We start from the raw sequence: 19356 nt of genomic DNA, 5'->3' as shown, positions 1-19356 counted from the left end.
ATTAAGATAAAAAACCCTTCTGCCTTTACAATCACTTTAAAAGAGCATAAATTGGCAAAGTGACAAAGTCTCTTTAAACCCCACCCCCAAAAATACTCACCTTTCCCAGGCCGATGCAGGGAAGTATGTGACCTCTCCCTATCATGCAGTGCATGGGCCAAGTGACCAATCACCAAACCTAAACACTGGCACACAAGGAGAATGATATGGGATGTGGGTAGTAGGTGGTTAGGGTTGGGGGGGGGTCTAGTAAGACTGTTACTTTTTCCTTTTTCCTAATTGAATAGAGTCTCTTTAGGAAAAAAGGGTTACTGTGATAGCACAATAACCTCCTGACAATCTTATAGTTTGTCCTTACCCCTGCCCTCTTTGTTGGATAGCTTGGCCTATATGTAAACATGGGTAAAATATAAAGAAGATAGGTGAAAATAAGGGTATTGATGTACTATCTGTGATAATGAGCATTTAATGGAATCCTGTACTAAAATAAATATATAATGGCTGCCATTCTAAATACCAGGCTGTCCTGTTGATCCACTGGCTTAAAAGTCACTGACATGGGACAAAACGTGCAGTTCACTCGGACTACATGCTTGTTGTGGATTGGTTCATTAGAATTTTAGATGGTCAGGAGGAGGCCAACCTCTGTATTTCTTTGAGTATACTGTATGTTTTCTTTATAAACAGTCTTTGTGGACTTTCTGTCCTACCGTGAGTTTTTCCATTCCTTTGTATAAATAGATCAATTAGGTTTCTTAAAAAAGGGAAACCATGACTCGAAGTAAAAAATAATGTACAGTGGGGCAAAAAAGTATTTAGTCAGCCACCAATTGTGCAAGTTCTCCCACTTAAAAAGATGAGAGAGGCCTGTAATTGTCATCATAGGTATACCTCAACTATGAGAGACAAAATGTTGAAAGAATTTATTTGCAAATTATGGTGGAAAATAAGTATTTGGTCACCTACAAACAAGATTTCTGGCTCTCACAGACCTGTATCTTCTTCTTTAATAGGCTCCTCTGTCCTCCACTCATTACCTGTATTAATGGCACCTATTTGAACTTGTTATCAGTATAAAAGACACCTGTCTACAACCTCAAACAGTCACACTCCAAACTCCACTATTGTGAAGACCAAAGAGCTGTTGAAGGACACCAGAAACAAAATTGTAGGCCTGCACCAGGCTGGGAAGACTGAATCTGCAATAGGCAAGCAGCCTGGTGTGAAGAAATCAACTGTGGGAGCAATAATTAGAAAATGGAAGACATACAAGACCACTGATAATCTCCCTAGATCTGGGACTCCACGCAAGATCTCACCCCGTGGGGTCAAAATGATCACAAGAACGGTGAGCAAAAATCCCAGACCCACACGGTGGGACCTAGTGAATGACCTGCAGAGAGCTGGGACCAACGTAACAAAGGCTACCATCAGTAACACACTACGCCACGCCAGAGACTCAGATCCTGCAGTGCCGGACATGCCCCCCTGCTTAAGCCAGTACATGTTCGAGCCCGTCTGAGGTTTGCTAGAGAGCATTTGGATGATCCAGAAGAGGATTGGGAGAATTTCATATGGTCAGATGAAACCAAAGTAGAACTGTTTGGTAGAAACACAACTCGTCGTGTTTGGAGGAAAGAGAATGCTGAGTTGCAACCAAAGAACACCATACCTACTGTGAAGCATGGGGGTGGCAACATCATGCTTTAGGGCTGTTTCTCTGCAATGGGAACAGGACGACTGATCCGTGTACATATAAGAATGAATGGGGCCATGTTTCGTGAGATTTTGAGTGCAAACCTCCTCCCATCAGCAAGGGCATTGAAGATGAAACATGGCTGGGTCTTTCAGCATGACAATGATCCCAAACACACCACCCAGGCAATGAAGGAGTGGCTTCGTAAGAAGCATTCCAAGGTCCTGGAGTGGCCTAGCCAGTCTCCAGATCTCAACCCCATAGAAAACCTTTGGAGGGAGTTGAAAGTCCGTGTTGCCCAGCGACAGCCCCAAAACATCACTGCTCTAGAGGGGATCTGCATGGAGGAATGGGCCAAAATACCCGCAACAGTGTGTGACAACCTTGTGAAGACTTACAGAAAACATTTGACCTCTGTCATTGCCAACAAAGGATATATTAGAAAGTATTGAGATGAACTTTTGATATTGACCAAATACTTATTTTCCACCATAATTTGCAAATAAATTCTTTCAAAAATCAGACAATGTGATTGTCTGGATTTGTTTCCACATTTTGTCTCTCATAGTTGAGTTATACCTATGATGACAATTACAGGCCCCTCTCATCTTTTTAAGTGGGAGAACTTGCACAATTGGTGGCTGACTAAATACTTTTTTGCCCCACTGTAAATGTAAATACAGTAAAAGAAGGCTACGATTATCACCTAGAGCTCACCTGCGCACTAAATTAGAAATATGGATTGTAATATTCCTGAAGTATTGTGTATTTATAATATGTAAGCTAGGATTTTAATAGATTAACTATTTAATATATTTTATGTTTTGTTCACAATTTTTGATACAATAATGAACTCTCTCTATTACGAAATTATTAACTAAGGAAGCAGAGTCATATCCATGATCAATTAGATAGTAAATTAATAGTTGTTAGCTTTTTATATCATGTCTCTTCCCCATTTCAAATTGCTGCATGATAGTTGTAAAAAAACCATACCTGTGGGGGAAAAGTTAGAAAATATACTTACCTTACAGCCACTCTTAGCACTACAGAGGATAATGTCACAATTCCTCCGATTAGCTAATGGAACACTGAGTAACCAAAACATGCTCAATTACAAGCTTCTCCCGAGATTTAAGATCCTCGGCATTCCCAGGACCTCACCAGAAGGCTTGTGACATCATGCTCCACTAGCTAGGTGTAAGGCAAGTACATGTTCTAACTTTTTTCCTGCAGGTGTGTGCTTTTACAACTATCATTCAGCAATTTAAGATGAAGAGGTGATGTATTAAGCAGACTTTGCATTTTAGTGTTATAAAGCTTCACCCAACCCCAACATGTACATTTTCTCTGTATGTGTGTTTTAAGATTTACAAATAAATTTATCTGTAAACTGCATCCATTGTATTGAGCTAAAATGAATACTTACTTGCTTCATGGGGTTCTTCTGGCTCTTCGGAAGGGTCTTCCTTATGTACCTCTTGTTTATGTGGTGGCTCTGTTGGTTCCAATATACTGACCGGTGAAAATAAAGCACAATGGCTTAAGCCAGCATCTCTGGGAAGTGTAAAACTGCGAGGCTTTGCCGCACTGCCACTAAGTACTTGTAATCTGTTGCCTTCAACTAAGGGAAATGGCCCATAATGGTCTTGTTGGTGGCATTTTGGAGCCGGAAGTGTAGACTGCCGCCTGTGATCAGGTGAGGCCACTCCTGGATCAGTGAACACAGAGTCCTCCAGAGGAAGAGTCTGAAGGTAATGAAGTCCTGAGCTGGTTAATGGTGTCTCAATTAAATCCTGCCAAGATCTCCTCTGGCTCGCAGTTTTTCGCACTGGAGAATCCGTGGTGCTTCCTGGAGCTTCCTGGCGGTAGTCCTCATGGGATGACTGGGATTGTGAGGTTTCAGTGGAAGATAACCTGTGTTTTGGCTCCACAAATGGACTGGCACATGTCATCTGCAGGAAAATTTTTTGAAAAGTTGATGTAAATCACAAAATTAATGCCATTTACTAAAGCATTGTATATTATAAACAAATCAGCCTTTTTTTCAAAATAAATTATTGTTTTAATGTTTTTTTTGCATAATTTGTTACATCATAGTGCTTCCAAATTTCTACAGCCTCTATGCAGCCCCTTCCTGTCTACATGCACTCTCTCAGAGCGAGTTTACCTAAAAAATTGGAGTTTTAAGGTGCATATTAATCAAATTGAAAACCAAATTTATAAATTTATTTTAATAAACATCTTTAAAATTACAAATAGTAAAATAAACTGTTAAAATTACAATAAGATATTAGTTTTAATTTTAGAGATCAGGTTTACATATACTTCAAGCTCATTTTTGAAAAAATATAGAAAATCAATATGCAGCAGATTGGAAACAAATGACACATTTTAAGACATATGTAGATCAGAGAGGATGACTTTCCAGAAAAAATGTTTGCAACAGGATAGTTTTAACAGAATAGTCTTACATGCCAATAAAGCACGTTACCCCCACCAGATAAAAGGGCAGTCCTCCAGGCCCCAATGTCAGTCTTCTCAAGAACCGTAGGACGTCCCTGCAAAAAACATATGCATAATACACATAACTTCAGACAAAACCGGGTGGGAATCCGGCTGTCCTGGAAGACTCTCAGCAAAGGTAAGTCTAACTCAGCTTTTCTCAAAGCGTCTTCCAGGACAGCCCATCAGACGATGAGCCAGAACTTACCAGTCTAGGGAGGGACCACTGCCTGACGGACCTTCCGACCAAATGCCTGCTCCTGAGTTGATAGGAGATCCAGGTGATAATGCTTAATGAAGGTCGAGTAACTGGACCATGTGGCAGCCCTGCAAATTTGTTCTGGTGAGGCACCAGCCCTCTCAGCCCAATACCTATACAAGGCTCTAGTTGAGTGCGCAGTAACAAAAGGTGGAGGAACTTCTGTAATTTTGTAAGCTTCAGAGATTGCTTGCTTTATCCATCTAGCTGTGGCTTTAGATGCACTATCTCCCTTGTGAACTCCAGAAAAAAAGGACAAACGAGGCATCAGTTTTTCTAAAGGTCTTGGTGACCTCAAGATAGACTAGGAAAATCCTTCTCACGTCTAAAAAGACTGAACTTTCTTTTTAGGTCGCCTTGTGGCAAACTACAAAATGTTGGCAGCACAATGTCCTGGGATCAGTGGAATGTACTGGCCACCTTGGGTAAAAACCTTGGATCAGTTCTCAAAACAACTCAATCCTCAAAAATTGTGAGGAAAGGCTCCCTTACTGATAGGGCCTGCAACTCACTTACCCTACAAGCTGAGGTAACAGCTATAAGAAAAACAGTTTTTAACGTTAGTAACTTAACTGAGATATCTTCAAGAGGCTCAAAAGGAAATTCAACCAGAGTTTGAAGTACTAGGGACAGTTCCCAAGTTGGACAATTTCTCACCACTACTGGTCTGGCCCTAGTGATTGATTTGAAAAATCTGGCTATAGTGGGATTTTCCAGGAGAGAAAACTGGAGGAACACACTGATAGCTGCCGCCTGTACCTTTAAGGTGCTAACTGAAAGACCCTTGTCGACCCCCTCCTGAAAAAATTCCAAAATTGAAGGAATATCATGAGTTAATCTTGATATCTCAGATAACCATGAATTGAACTTTTTCCAAACTTTGGAATATATGGCTCTGGTGACTGGTTTTCTGCAGTTTACCAGAGTCCTGAATACCCTATCAGAGAACCCCTGGGCGCTCAGTATCTTTTCTTCAGATACCAAGCTGCCAAGTTTAAGTAAACCACCTGTGGGTGCGACATTGGATCCTGCGATAGTAAGTCTTCTCTCTTTGGAAGACTCAGTGGAGGCTCCGAGACCAGAGTCTGAAGTAGGGAATCGATCCCCAAGGATTGGTGTGCTGGGTTCATGGAAAAGAACAAATTCATCTTGCGGTTGGTCTGGTTTGCGAACAGATCCGCTACGGGATATCCCCATCTGCTGGTGAGATCTGCAAAGCCTTCGGGATGAAGAGACCAGTTGTCTCGATCTACCCGGTAGAGGCTGAGATAATCTGCTAGACAATTGTGTGTTCCCTTCAGGTGCACAGCTTAGACTGAAGCTAGATTCCCTTCTGCCCATGAAAGGATCTCCTGGGCAATTGATTGAAGTATCCAGCTTCTCGTGCCCCTGCTTGTTGAGGTATGCGACTGTTGCTATATTGTCTGACAGAATTTGGAGATTGTGACCCCTAATCGCAGCCTGAAAAGACTGCAGGGCTCTCTGAACTGCTAACAGCTCTCTTTGATTGGATGAAGCCTTTGCCTCCCTCGCGGACCACTCTCCCTGTGCCACTGCATTGTTGAGGTGGGCCCCCCATCCCCAGGAACTCGCATCTGTAGTAATCCTTTGGGATATGGGAATGGACCATGGGAGACCCCCTGATAGGTGCTGGCCTGTTCACCACCACAAGCTTCTTTGGAAGGCTGGATGGAGAGGGATGTGAAAATAGGCATCCCTTAAGTCCAGCGTGGCCATGAAACAATTTGGGTAGAGCAGGTTTTTGATAGTGAAAACCGTCTTCATACGGAAATGTTTGTATCTGATTGAATTGTTTAAAGTCTGGAGATTCAGGATAAGTCGAAACTTCCCTGACGGGGGACAGGAATCAGGACCTTTTGATCCAATAAGTCTCCGATCTGGAGACCCAGAGCCTTTGCTTTCTCTTGATTTTGGGGAGGAAAGGTGAAATTCCAGCCTGTACCCAATGGTCACTAAGTCCAGGATGAAGGGGCTCGAAGTGACTGCTGCCCACTGTGGGATGAAGCCCCTCAATCTTCCTCCCACCGGGGAACGCAAGTCACTGTGGCTTGGCGGGCTGTTGAGGAGGGTTAAACAGGACCCCCCTTTGCCTCTGCCTTTGTGCCAAGTCCAATGTTTTTTCGACCTGCTGTCCTTTTCTCTAGGACCCTGTTGCCTGCCTTGGCCACGAAAAAACTTTCTGGCTATTGGCATTCTCTTTTTCTCTTGAAACACCTTTTTCCTATCAGCTGTGCATTCCAGTGCTTCCTGCAGTCCTGGGCCAAATAAATGATCGCCTGTTAAGGGAAGGCAACAAAGGCGCAACTTGGAGGCTGAGTCCCCTGACCATGTTTTAAGCCAAAGGTTTCTCCTGGCTGAGTTCACTAAGGCCGAAGTCTTGGCCGACATTCTTACCGACTCTGCGGAAGAATCCTGCAAAAATCCTACTGCCTGAAAGAGGAGAGGAAAATACTTCAAAATCTGCTCTCTGGAGGTACCTGCTGACAGATGCGACCAAATCTGAGTCAACCAAACCTCCAGATTTCTGGCCACACAAGTGGAGGCCAGAGCTGGTTTGAAGTTCCCAACCGCTGAGTCCCAGGCTCTGTGGAGAAGGATATCCCCTCTCGTCAATCAGATCTTTAAGCGTGCCCATATCATCGAACGCTAGGTCCAAGTTTTTTGAAACCTTTGAAAGAGGTGCGTCCAACTTGGGATTCTTAATCCATGGCTGCGCAGTGTCCTCATCAAAAGGAAAGCTTCTTTTTAGGTTATTAGAGAAGAATGGTTTTCTCTCAGGATTATCCCATTCCAGGTTGATAGTATCAAGCAAAGAACTATGAACTGGAAAAACTCTAAATTTTTTTCTTATGCAATCCTTTATACATAAGATCATGTTTGGATAACTGAACCTCCTCCTATTTTAATTCAAGAGTAGTATAGATAGCCTTCAATAAGTCATCCACATCCTCTACAGATAACTTAAATCTCGAGCTCCAAGTGGATTCTCTATCCCTGGGCTCTATATCTGACCCTGATTCTTCTGGAGAAGAACGGGTAGATCTGACCTCAGCCTCAGAGTCCTCACTCTCTGCCTGCTGTGGAGTGCTGACCGACATCTTCTGTGAAGACGGACTCTCAGCTGGAGTCTGGAGCTTGTCAATAAGTGTTCTAAAGGAACTGAAGGTGGACGCAAGCTCATCTCTAACAGAAGTTAGCATCTTCTGGCAAGAGGAAACCGGGTCATCTTTTACAAGGCCTTCTATACAGCTGCGACAAACTGCTTTGCTCCAAGAGAAGCTCAATTTGTTTGCGCACACCGCACATTTCCTTTTAGGTGGCTGTGCCTGAGCCTTGCCCTGGGTCTTGGTCTGCAAGACAAAAATAAATTACCCATAATGAGACTCTCAGCCATCCTGACACTCCGAAACACCACGTGCAGGAGGAAGGGAAATGTGTTACCTATGAGGTGCTGGTGTTGGGTACCGCCTCTACTGCCTGTGCAGGAACTGTAGACTGGTCCATCCTGCCCCCTTTTTGGCTTAGCACAGCCTGGCTGCTTCCACCAAAAGACACCAGCAGCCAGTGTCTCCTGTTCGCGCTGTTTAAGGAGACTGGAACCGGCGTCTCCGGTGCCCGATGATGATGTCATATGCCCCGGAAGTGACCTACCCTCGGCACTTCCTGTGGGCCAGCTTGGAGCGCAGAAGCTCTGCCCCCTCGAGCGCCACAGCTTCCTGCTTTTCCTCACACAAACCAGCCATGCTGTCGGTGAGGAAAGGATACCGCTGCCTGCATAACCTCAGCAAAGCGCTTGGGAGCTGACACCATCCCGGTCCTGGCCCTCTCCAGGCACTGAGAAACAGGAGACAGCAGCACAGCCAACCTCCCCAGCAGAGTGCTGCTTCTGGCAGAGGAGAAGGTTAGTGATATGTCCCAAATAGCCATACAGAGCCCCTGCTCATGAGACCTAGGGGACCAGGTTCCAGGAACATGTTATCCCCCCATCCGGAGGAAACACTAATAACTGACATGGGGCCTGGAGGACCGCCCTTTTATCTGGTGGGGGTAATGTGTTTCCTGTCCTGGTAGGAGGAGCCTTAGGTCTCATGCGCTGTCCTGGAAGGCGCTTTGAGAAAACATTGTTTATACTCCACTCCAGGCCATTACTTGGCAGGGGTCTCCAAACTTTGGCCCTCCAGTTGTTCAGGAACTACAATTTCCACAATGCCTATTTATATCTGTCAATGTCAGAGTTTTACAATGCCTCATGGGATGTGTAGTTCTGCAACAACTGAAGGGCCATAGTTTGGAGATCCCTGACTTATGGCTTACAAACAATTGATACAGTAATTGCTATCAATTCTTTTGTGAAACTATACACCATAGTATGTTTTGTTAAAGAATGGCTAATGCTACTGGGCAAAACAAACAATATCAATATTGCAGTGTTCTCCAAAAGTGGGGCGCATTGTTCAGCAAAGAGCAACTAGATTTTTGTTCTCCATGCTCAAATATACTCTCCTCTGACTCATGGAGCTTCCTTTGTCATAGACTACCAGAAAAGTGTAAAACAAGGAGTAAGGTATGCTAGCCACTTGTATACTATATCCAGCTTTTTAAGTTTCTAAGGTTCACTAGGTGAGAATAATGCCATTGGTTAGCCGTCAGGACATAACCTGCAATTTAAAGTAGGTGTCAATTTAGAATGTTTTATTCAGCATTATTGTATTTTTTATTTCATGGTAGGAAAGCTTAGGGTCACACATACAGTGTGAGAAATCAATACTGTCTTTATGCATGATATGCCTAAGGGCAGAAACACCTACTGACTTCAGAGTCAATCAGTAAGTACCTGGAATTCTAAGAAAAGAATACAGGATATTAAAAACATTAAACACCATTCATACAAAAACACAGTCCTTTGATTGCTAGCATGTATGGGAAACAGAGCTACATTTATCCCGAAGCTAAAAAAGAAAAAAAAAAAAAAAAAGAAAGCAATGTACGAGAAAAAACAATAGTAAGGTTTATTCTATTTTCTTACGATTTTCATGCTACCCATGTCACCACTGTGTAACTTATGTAGATTGGCAAGATTAAAATGAATCACTCTTCTCATCTACCCATACATTTTATGAAGACATTGTGCTATATTGAGATTAAAGCAGAATTAAAGTGTTTTAAAAAAATTGCTGGCAAGTTGTTTTATCCAATAGAGGTTCCGTTTGTCTCTTTTGCTAGTAATTCTCCTCTGGGTATACACTGAACTCAACATGTGCAGCTGAGTGTACACATTCTTCATATGCTTTGGGTACAGGAAGAAATGTAATCCTGTGCGCATATGCAGCACTGAAGTCACCCTGAACCAGCCAGCCAAGATCGTTGAAAATCCTAATCCCAAATGAGGACTAAGCAAAGATGTTAGCGGCCAGGACAGAGTGCGATTGCGAATGTCACGTTGCTAAAGAGGAGTGCTTTGGGATATAAAGATGCCTAATGCGCAAATATGTACATGCACATTATGGCAACAGCCCACTCACTATGATGCTTTAAATTGACCCAGGGCAGATTGCCATCACTGGTGTCTGTAGGCATGCAACCTTTGCAAGTCTAAACAAAACCCCACTATCAAGATCAACTCTTTTTCATCAAACATTTCCTTGTTTCACAGGTCCTAATCCAGCTTAAAATATTGTGGAAAGTTGTAAATAGACCTAGAAGAGAAGACAAGTCTATGACTTTGTACAAATGCAATTTGAAAGGAATTTAAAGCTGCGCTGGCATTTTTAGTGGACCTTTCTTAACCTAGATGGCAGTTTGCCTAGTTTACGGCAACCACAGGATTACTTAAAACTGTGAACCCACCAGCAGGTTCATGACGTATTGGCTGTTAATACTCAATAATAATCAATAAATTCTAACATTATTCACAGGATGAATACAGGTTGACTGGATAAAGTCAAGTGGCAGAAAAGACAGTTGGATGTTTCCACAGCTGAAAAATGGACAGCAACAACACTAAATAAAATATTTTCAGTTTCTAAATGACATGTTTAATGTAATGAAAGCAAAAATATACTTGTGTTGACCTCAATTAATGAGAATAACTGCTGAACAGTATAGCAGGCACCAGCACTTGACTCCACATAACCTCACACTTCTGTGTGATTTCTCCAAGAGCCCGATTTACTTTCTAAAGCAGTTGGGATTTCTATAATAGAGCTCCTTGGGTTTTAGGGAACCCAGGGTGCTCCACCAGCAAAGATACATTCAGCACTTGTAGGTATTAGATTTGTTAGTTTACGTAAGACAGATAAATATAAACAATACAAAAAGGCAATGAATAGAGAAGCACACATTCAAGGTATTTACAAACCCTGACTTGAAGGCAAGTGGCCATTCAGTGATGAATTTTCATTTGTTGTAGAGCATTTTTCACACCTATAATGACTGGTTATCAGTTTGGAGAAATAGGTTTAGTAAATAATTATTAAATCCAGCATTGCATCAATGCAGTGTATGGAAGATTACTTACTGGAGCTGGTCTTGGATATGTGTCATAAGGCGGGGGTGGACTATCTTGTTTCGGAGTTGAAGGAGTTTCTGCTTCTTCTTGATCGCTCTCACTCCAGTAGTCTACAAAAGTAGTACACATATAATATTTAATTAATCAATGTAGTCTGTTTAAATTAACTGGGGAAAAAAGGGATTTAGCCACTGGTCACTAAATAAAGATAACATCAGACAGATCACTGGTTTAACAAAAATAATTGTACTGTCCAAAACTTCTAGGAAAACAGCATAACCAATTTATGGAAGAGGACAACACTCTTTTGAGCTTAGCATTTTTGGTAACAAACATTGATTCTTTTAAAAGGAATACAACTGTCCATAGACTATTATATGACCATTTTTATCATTTCTATAGATTTATTTTTGTTTCATACAATATAAACCACTCACTGTCCATACTGCTGTAAGTAGAAAACTACCATACAATGACTGATATCAATTTTAAAAAATTGAAATTGATTTGTAAAATAAACCAGATCAATATAAATTTTGAATAAAATACGTTCTAATAACCTTACGGATACACCTCTATATTGTATTTCGTGTATAATTTACTTCTATATAATTGGCACACTATAATCTGTGTTTCCCTAGTTCTGATTCCTTTACCCACAGAAAAAGTAAAAAAAAAAAATGGGCAGAGTTTTTTTTTAAGTTGGGTAGTCTGAAAGTGGCTAGTGTTTTTTGTGTTTGACGTGGCTCATTTATAGAATAGTTATACTAGAAATGTATCCAGGAATATCAGTTTTTCAACATCTGGCTGAGTTCATAATTGTTTATTATCCATTATCCATTATCTCTTAGTCTGTGCTCAGCAAGATCATTTATTCCATCCAAATTTCAGTTTTGTTGAACTAAAAGATATAATATAATGTATGCAAAGAATTTTGAAAAAACATTGGACATGGGGAAGGGACAGAATATCATTTTGGCTTTTTGTAGTGATCTTTGTCCCCATACGGTAGATTTCCCTTAATTCCTGTTGGGACAGAAAATTATGGGAAATCTAATCAGTGGGGGGTGGGGGGAGGGTAGACTGCAACATGTTATTTCAGTAAAATGGCAAATAGTTAGATCCTCTGTCAGGCTATTGTTACTGTTTGAGTCTTCCTGTCCCTTGACAGCATCACCACTTATTTGTTGTCCTGCTTTCACAAAAAAAGTAGTTAGGTAAAGTCTCTCAAATCTGCTCAAAGACAGTAACAGAAACTTGACAGATGCATTTAGGAGGAGCTACATAACCCCAAGAATACATGCACCATTTTTAATTTACTCGGGTCATGAAATAGCGAATAGTAGTCACATTCAGTTGAACTTACTGTATTCTGTAATGTTGGAGATGTTTCACAACTCATCCAAGAGTCTTCTCATATTTTGAAAAAAAAATGACATAGCCACTTGGATGAGATGTTGTAATAGAGATTTTAGGCACTGTTGTTGTAACCTTTTTATGCAGCTGCAATCTCACATAAGCTAAACATATCTGAAACTTAAAGTTTCTTTCAGTCCATTGTTTCTGCGTCATTTGGCCCATATCAAGTGTTTATGACTGTACAATTGATTTAGAAACGTCTTCTGTTAAAAGAGTATCATCTTCAAGTCAAACTTTACTGAGAAAGGGTATTCTTTGTTCAGCTGATTTAGAATATTTAATAACTGTAGATAGATGCAGACACTTCAGTTTCCCTTAATTAATACAACTGGATAAAAAATGGCCCGTCAACCTCAAAACTGATAATTGGATATGGATGGCTGATGTTATCTTATATTTTTTTTAAAATCAGCATGAAGCTTTCAGTTTTGCTGTGCACATCTTAATAAATAGTATACATGCAGCAATAGCTAATTTTTGAAAAAAACCCAGATGGTTTAGTATCAGAGTGAGGTATCCACCCACTCCAGTAAAGTCTATTATAAAGTGAATATACCAAGCACATCAAAACACATGCAAATGTACTTGTACTGAAAGAAAAAAATAAATAAATACAGGACAGCATATAGGGAGACATAGCACCAGTTGAGCATTATTACATATTAAATATATAGGAGGTTATTTACTACAACTGGAACATGCAAAATCGGGTGCAGTTCTGCATAAAAACCAATCAGCTTCCAGGTTTTTTTGCCAAAGCTTAATTGAACAAGTGGAAGTTACAAGCTGATTGGCTACCATGTATAGCTGCACCAGAATCTAAGTGCTTCAGTTTTAGTAAATCTCCCCATAGCCTATATGAAAAAACATCAAGCATTAGAACACAACCATACAACAAAATGACCTGACCATACTGCCCCCATGCAACCTGTTGGCTAGCTAGTCCAAAGGAGCCAATATATGGAACCCTGCTGCACAGCAAAGAGGGAGAATATTACACAGTACTGTTTCAGAGGCATATGCACCCCCCTTTTGAAGCCATTCTCTCCAACATGTAAATTAATAATGTGCAGCCTGTGCTGTGTCTAACTAAGTTTTCTTTTATGTATTCATTGAGCGTCTCTATCATACAAGTACATTTGCATATTCCCTGTGTTTTTGAGTGTATGCTCTATTTACTTTACAGTACCACATAGCGCTTCCCCCCCCCCACTAGTTTACAGCAACTGACTTTGGGGTCTCAGAAACTTGTTGCAATGCCTATTATAGTTGTACACTGGATGGTTGAATCATATGCATGGCTTTATAGCTCTTGGGGACTTCAAAAGTGAAATCTCTCCACTTGAATTGCCACCTCTTCCCCAAGGTCACGCCTTGTTCTCCTGCTGCAGTAAATCACGTTTTCATCATGCCGCTGTGTCATTCATAATGTAATATAAACAAAAAAAAAACAACTACCTATCGAAGAGTGAGACCCTTTTATAAAAGTGTAGCAGGTAAGTGGACACGTTATATAAGGTACAGAGATCTTTCTGGAGGTATCTCATAGACATTCAAGATGTGCATCAAACCCTTACAGCAGAAATGGAAAAGTATTTTTTCTAATGAATTGTTGCCTTTTTAGTAATATAAAAAAAATTACAACAAAGAGAATGAGATATCCTTGCCAAAAAAAATTGGGTAGAATGATTCATTTAAAATTTTCATATACTGTATTCATTTTACAAAAAAAAAAAAAAAAGTATTTTTGAAATGTGTAATTAAACATGCTTTTCATTTTAGTACAGCTAATGCACATCATCTGCTGCAAAGCAATACAAAAATAAATGAATTGATGTTTTGATGTCTTTAATGGGCTCTCTAAAATATTTTTGGCTACCTTGATCTTGTTTAATCCGCTCTCTCTCTGCATAACCAGAAGCTGCCGAGTTAATTCTACTAATCCACCTGTAAAAGAATGACAAATAAAAAGAAGAGAATGCAGATATAAAGCTAAGTAAATTTAAAAAATAAAAATAAGACAGAATGTTTCATATTAGCAAAATGTTAGCTTAGTCAATGTATTGCTCATTTTCTTTACTTCTCTTCAGAAGTTATTTTTGCATCTGATGTTTAATTCATAAAATATAAAACTTGGTTTGTCACATCCTGAAATAAATCATAAAAAGGAAGAACATAAACATCCTGAAATATATTTAAAAAATTATATAATAATAATTATATAATAATAATTATATAAAAATGCAATTTTTCCTGGTACCTAAAACGGTTGTAAACCCTCACATATACCAAGTGAAGTGAACAGCTTCATATGATACACAGAGATGAAACAAATCCTTCTACATAAGTTTTACTTGTTTCTCTGCAGTCTTCTCTACACCCTTTCAAAAGTGCAGATCGTGTTAAAAAATCTTTAGTTTTATCTGTCAGCAGCACAGAATAGAGGACAGAGACACTGCAGTTACAGTGTGTGAGCGCTGATTGGAGGAAAGGAACACACCCGCCTCCACACAGCAGAAGAGCTGTGTTGTGACTAGACCAGCTACGTTCAGAACTCCCCCCCCCCTCTTAACACAAATGTATCTCATTTGTCAGGAAAACCTCTCACAAGAGACTCATGCTGATAACAGAGGAACAAAGTACCAGAGAGAAACGACACTTAAAGCTTTGGAGAGAGAGATAAGTAAACACTGCAGATATATGTGCTTTGCTCAAATTCCATGACTGAGGTTTACAACCACTTACTGACCGCGCTATAGCTGAATAATGGCAACAGCGCAGATAGCTAGTTCTGGGAGGCCGTCATATGACGGCCTCCTATGATTGCGCCCACTGCAGGGCTTGGGTAAGGTGCTCCATGATCACTGTGTCCGGAGGACACTACTGATCACAGATGGAGGTAAAGAGCCAATAAGCAGTCCAAACAGCGCCCACCAGTACTGCCAATCTGTGCTCACCAGTGCTGCTAATCTGTGCCCATCAGTGCCTCCTCATCAGTGCTCACCAGTGCCGCCTCATAATTGCCCATCAGTGCAGCCTATCAGTGACCATCAGTGCAGCCTATCAGTGCCGCCTATAACTGCTCATCAGTGCAGCCTATCAGTGCAGCCTATTAGTGCCCATCAGTGCAGCCTATCAATGCCCATAAAGTACAGCCTCATCAGCGTACATTAGTGAAGGAGAAAAATGATCATTTTGCAAAATTTTATAACACACTACGAAAACTTTTTTTTTTTAAATGTTCGGTCTTTTTTCATTTGTTTAGACAAAAAACCCAGTGGTGATTAAATATCACCAAAAGAAAGCTCTAATTGTGTGAAAAAATTATAACAATTTTGTTTGGGTACAGTGTTGCATGACTCGCTATTGTCATTCAAAGTGTGACAGCGCTGCAAGCTGAAAATTGGCCTGGTCAGGAAGGGGCTAAAAGTGCCTAGTAGGCAGGTGGTTAAAGTGATGATCACTAAGGAAAAGAAAAGCAACCCACTAAAAAGTATGAGGTGTAGGTACCTAGCAGTCTACTATGATTGGGCAAAACTCCAGCAATTTATAATGGTATTAACCCTTGCTTGCTCGATCCTGGCTTTTGTACCTTGTTAACATACTGGTATATCTATTGCTCAGCGAGGTAGCCTATCATAACGGTGGGCTGCAAAAAGCAGGAAATCTTCAGCACTAACAGAAAGTGCTTCACATTTTATCCATGTGATTTGAATACGAGAAACAAGGTGGGATATACCTACACATACCAGCAGCATTCACAAAAACCATGACTGAAGGTCATTCTGAGAGGCCAAGCTATAACACTTATGAAACAAATGCTGTTTTCATGCCATCATCTATTTTGGGGGGATTAGACATTTTTATTGATTTACCACTGTGATGGGCAGCGTCACTGGCGTATATATAAATGCATAGGAGGTATAAAGCTGTGGGAGAGCTCTGCCACCATCAGGAAGTGCTGGTTGGAATGGATCAGCATTTAGCCATACAGCAAGGTTTTGGCAGCTTTCAGCAGCTTTGTTTATTCTCTCCTCTTTACCAAGTCTCAAACCAGGGGAACTGACAACATTATCATTTATTTGTTCATTTTCATTTTTTAGGGTAATAAACTGCTTCCATAGACAACAGAGAGCACCTAGTGACACCAATGGCAATGAAGGGTTCCTTGTACATGGTTGGGGGGCATTTGTACATTTGGTTATGTTATAGGTTTGCTTTAAAAATACAGAGATTAGTGCAATGTAATCGTAATTAAATTTTTTAAATGTAAGTAGTAAGAGTGTGGATTTAACCCAGTATCAACCTCTTGCAGTCCCTTTACAGCAGGGCTGAAACATGAAGGAGCAACACAAGGTGTGAATCACTTCATATGGTCATAAAAATCATTCTGATAGGGTAGAGAAATCAGGGTAACAGAGAGCTAATTGCATCACTGTACTACTTCTCCTTCTCCGTCCACTGTCCATTTACAGGCTGGGACAGGTCCAGGATGACCCAGGCTCAAAGAAAGTGAGTTGAATGATACTGACCATCAAACTGAGGACATCTAGTGGAAGAAATATGTACTGCAGAAGAAATGTTTCTATTGAAGATGAGTATGGCAGCAAAATTTTATTTTAGCTTTGCATTGACTATTTAATGCATCCGATTTAATGTATCCAATTCTGGCTAGAGTTCTGCTTTAAGTTAAAAAAAACATTGAGCAGGATGCATTGCTTACGTTTTTTTAGAGTTGTCCTTTAATATCTGACCCTTCATGTGCAAGTCTGCATTATAGCTATTATGTAGCTGCTTGAAACTGACAAGACAATGATTTTGGAATCCTTTGCCAACCCCCTGAACACATGTTTTTTTTTTCCCCGGACATCTGACAGATGTACAAATTGTGCTAAAGGTAGAAAAACAAAAATGGATGAACTATGCGTTAAGTAATGTGTAGCATGGATAATATGACTTCCAAAATTAGATAGTCAAAGCCAGAATTGTTGGCTCAGACATGGAACAGGTTTTACTTTTATACAGCAATGTCCTCAGTGGTGATCGGTTTGTTCCGTGGGCTCTGTTGACTCTAATGAGCGATCGCCTATGAATTTGCAAGTCATTCTCAGACTATTTGAAGTAGCAGAGATATCAGCCGGTCAGATATTTTGGCTTGCCTGACCCCCTGTCATAAGACAACTTTGGCAGTTGCAGCCAACAGCTAACAGGATCTTATTACAGGTCACATCCAGGTGATAAACCCCATGTACAGATCTGTGCATAGGAAAGAAAGCAAGGTCATCCAAAGTGCATGTCAATGCCAAGCCTGTCTGCAGTATTACAGAAGAAGAAAGGTGAGCAAGGGAACAATATAACCAATTTCAATGCTAGAATGCAGCATCCAACATTTAAACTAATACAGACCAGACAGAATAAAAAAAAATACCTGCAATACTCAAAGGGTAACAGAGTATTATTGCTAACCATGCACACAGAGCATCTCATCAAAGGGACTACAATGTAGATAGCGCGCTTAAAACAAATACATCATTCTGTACCTCCATACAGAAAGGGGAGGGTCCCTGTGAGATTTTTATTTATTATTAGACAGGCTTTTCTACTCTTCATTATTTCCATTTTGTCAAAAACGTACAAGTTGGTTTATGAGAGCAATAAATACACTGCATGAAATCCGGCATTGCAAAACTCATAGGGAACATACAGTGGTATTGATTTTGATACATGAAATTTAATTAATCCCCACTAGCGTCTCTCGATGTTTGAACAAATGTCTGTTTTCTGACGAATGCTTTCACTCGGTTAAGTCACGTACCCAGAATCCAGTCTAGCAGATGTCATTTTATACCCATAAGCAGTTACTTTTATTTATATTGTTATGCTGTTCTCTGTGTACATAAAATCTGCTACACAATATTGTTTCTTTCTGCGAACAGAAATGATAAATAAAGGAAAATCAGCAAAACTGAAGAAGTAGACTACCAGCAAGTAGTTTCATATGATACATAATAAGTCTTATTAAAATAGAATGTATCTGTAGGTCCCACTTCCCTCAACAATGCACATCGTTTAGGATAGTAAATGGGGCCATTCCATTTTGCCTTTGGGACAATTGCTCATCTAGCATAGATACAGCCATTTATTACAAACTGAATGCTTGTTATCAGTGCCCTATGTGATAACTAGTAGCTCTATAAGGCAGAAATTTGGGAACAATTAGACAGTATAATTAGACATATTATAGTGGGGTGGACTAAAATAAACAAACGATTCTGGATGTACAGTTGCCCCGGGGGGAGGGGGGGGGAGAATAATTTTCATGCCTTCACCCACTATTCTAAAATGAGTATTAAACATTTTATGTTTTGGATTTGTGATGGAAGTAATGGACTGCTGTAAGTATTAGGGATGTTGATATAGTTATGGTATGAGTAGGTGGGCCTATGAGTCTATTAATTATGGTATTAATGGATGCATGCACTGACCTTAAAAGTGCTCAACCATCAGATGCGTTCTCTACCCACTCTCCCTCAACTTTATCATCATGACTTTATTGGCGGCCTTTACTTTGCTGGTGCTATTGATCATGGTTTATGCCCTCAAGTGGGTTTTTGGGGTAGTCAATTGCTTGCTCAGCCATCATAAAAAGTACAAGCATTCAGGGAAGTGTTCTGGTTATTGTTAAAGTCCAACTTCAGAAATTTGTTTCCCACCCATGCTGCCCTCTTTTCTCCAATGCTCTGGTCTGTGGGTGGTGTCATCACAACATAGGGTTATTGGGGGGCCAGCTGCTCCAATGGAGGTACCCTGCTGGAGCACTGAATATTACTCCTTATTCCTTCACCCCTGAACATAAAGGGCATATAACCATATGACCCACTGCAATGGTATTTTTTTTTTTTCAAATTCCTGAGCTTGGGCTTTAAGGTGCTCACAGTAAACTTGTGA

The 19356-nt window shown here is 40.4% G+C and overlaps 1 protein-coding gene across 5 annotated transcripts in view; it reads right to left on the bottom strand.

The window, feature by feature from the left end:
- CNKSR2 (connector enhancer of kinase suppressor of Ras 2) overlaps nt 1-19356 on the bottom strand; it is a 465074-nt gene that overhangs the window by 67303 nt on the left and 378415 nt on the right. For all 5 annotated transcript variants that reach the window (XM_073616493.1, XM_073616494.1, XM_073616495.1 and 2 more), the window contains 3 exons: nt 14288-14355; nt 10999-11099; nt 3126-3651 (listed from right to left, as the gene is read on the bottom strand). In XM_073616493.1, the coding sequence (XP_073472594.1) occupies nt 3126-3651; nt 10999-11099; nt 14288-14355 (695 nt within the window). The remainder of the gene's footprint in view (nt 1-3125; nt 3652-10998; nt 11100-14287; nt 14356-19356) is intronic.

Source organism: Aquarana catesbeiana, linkage group LG02 (genome assembly GCF_042186555.1).
Source record: "Aquarana catesbeiana isolate 2022-GZ linkage group LG02, ASM4218655v1, whole genome shotgun sequence".
NCBI lineage: Eukaryota > Metazoa > Chordata > Amphibia > Anura > Ranidae > Aquarana > Aquarana catesbeiana.
The sequence above is the reverse complement of the archived record's forward strand: the minus strand, read 5'-3'. Positions and strand labels throughout refer to the sequence as shown.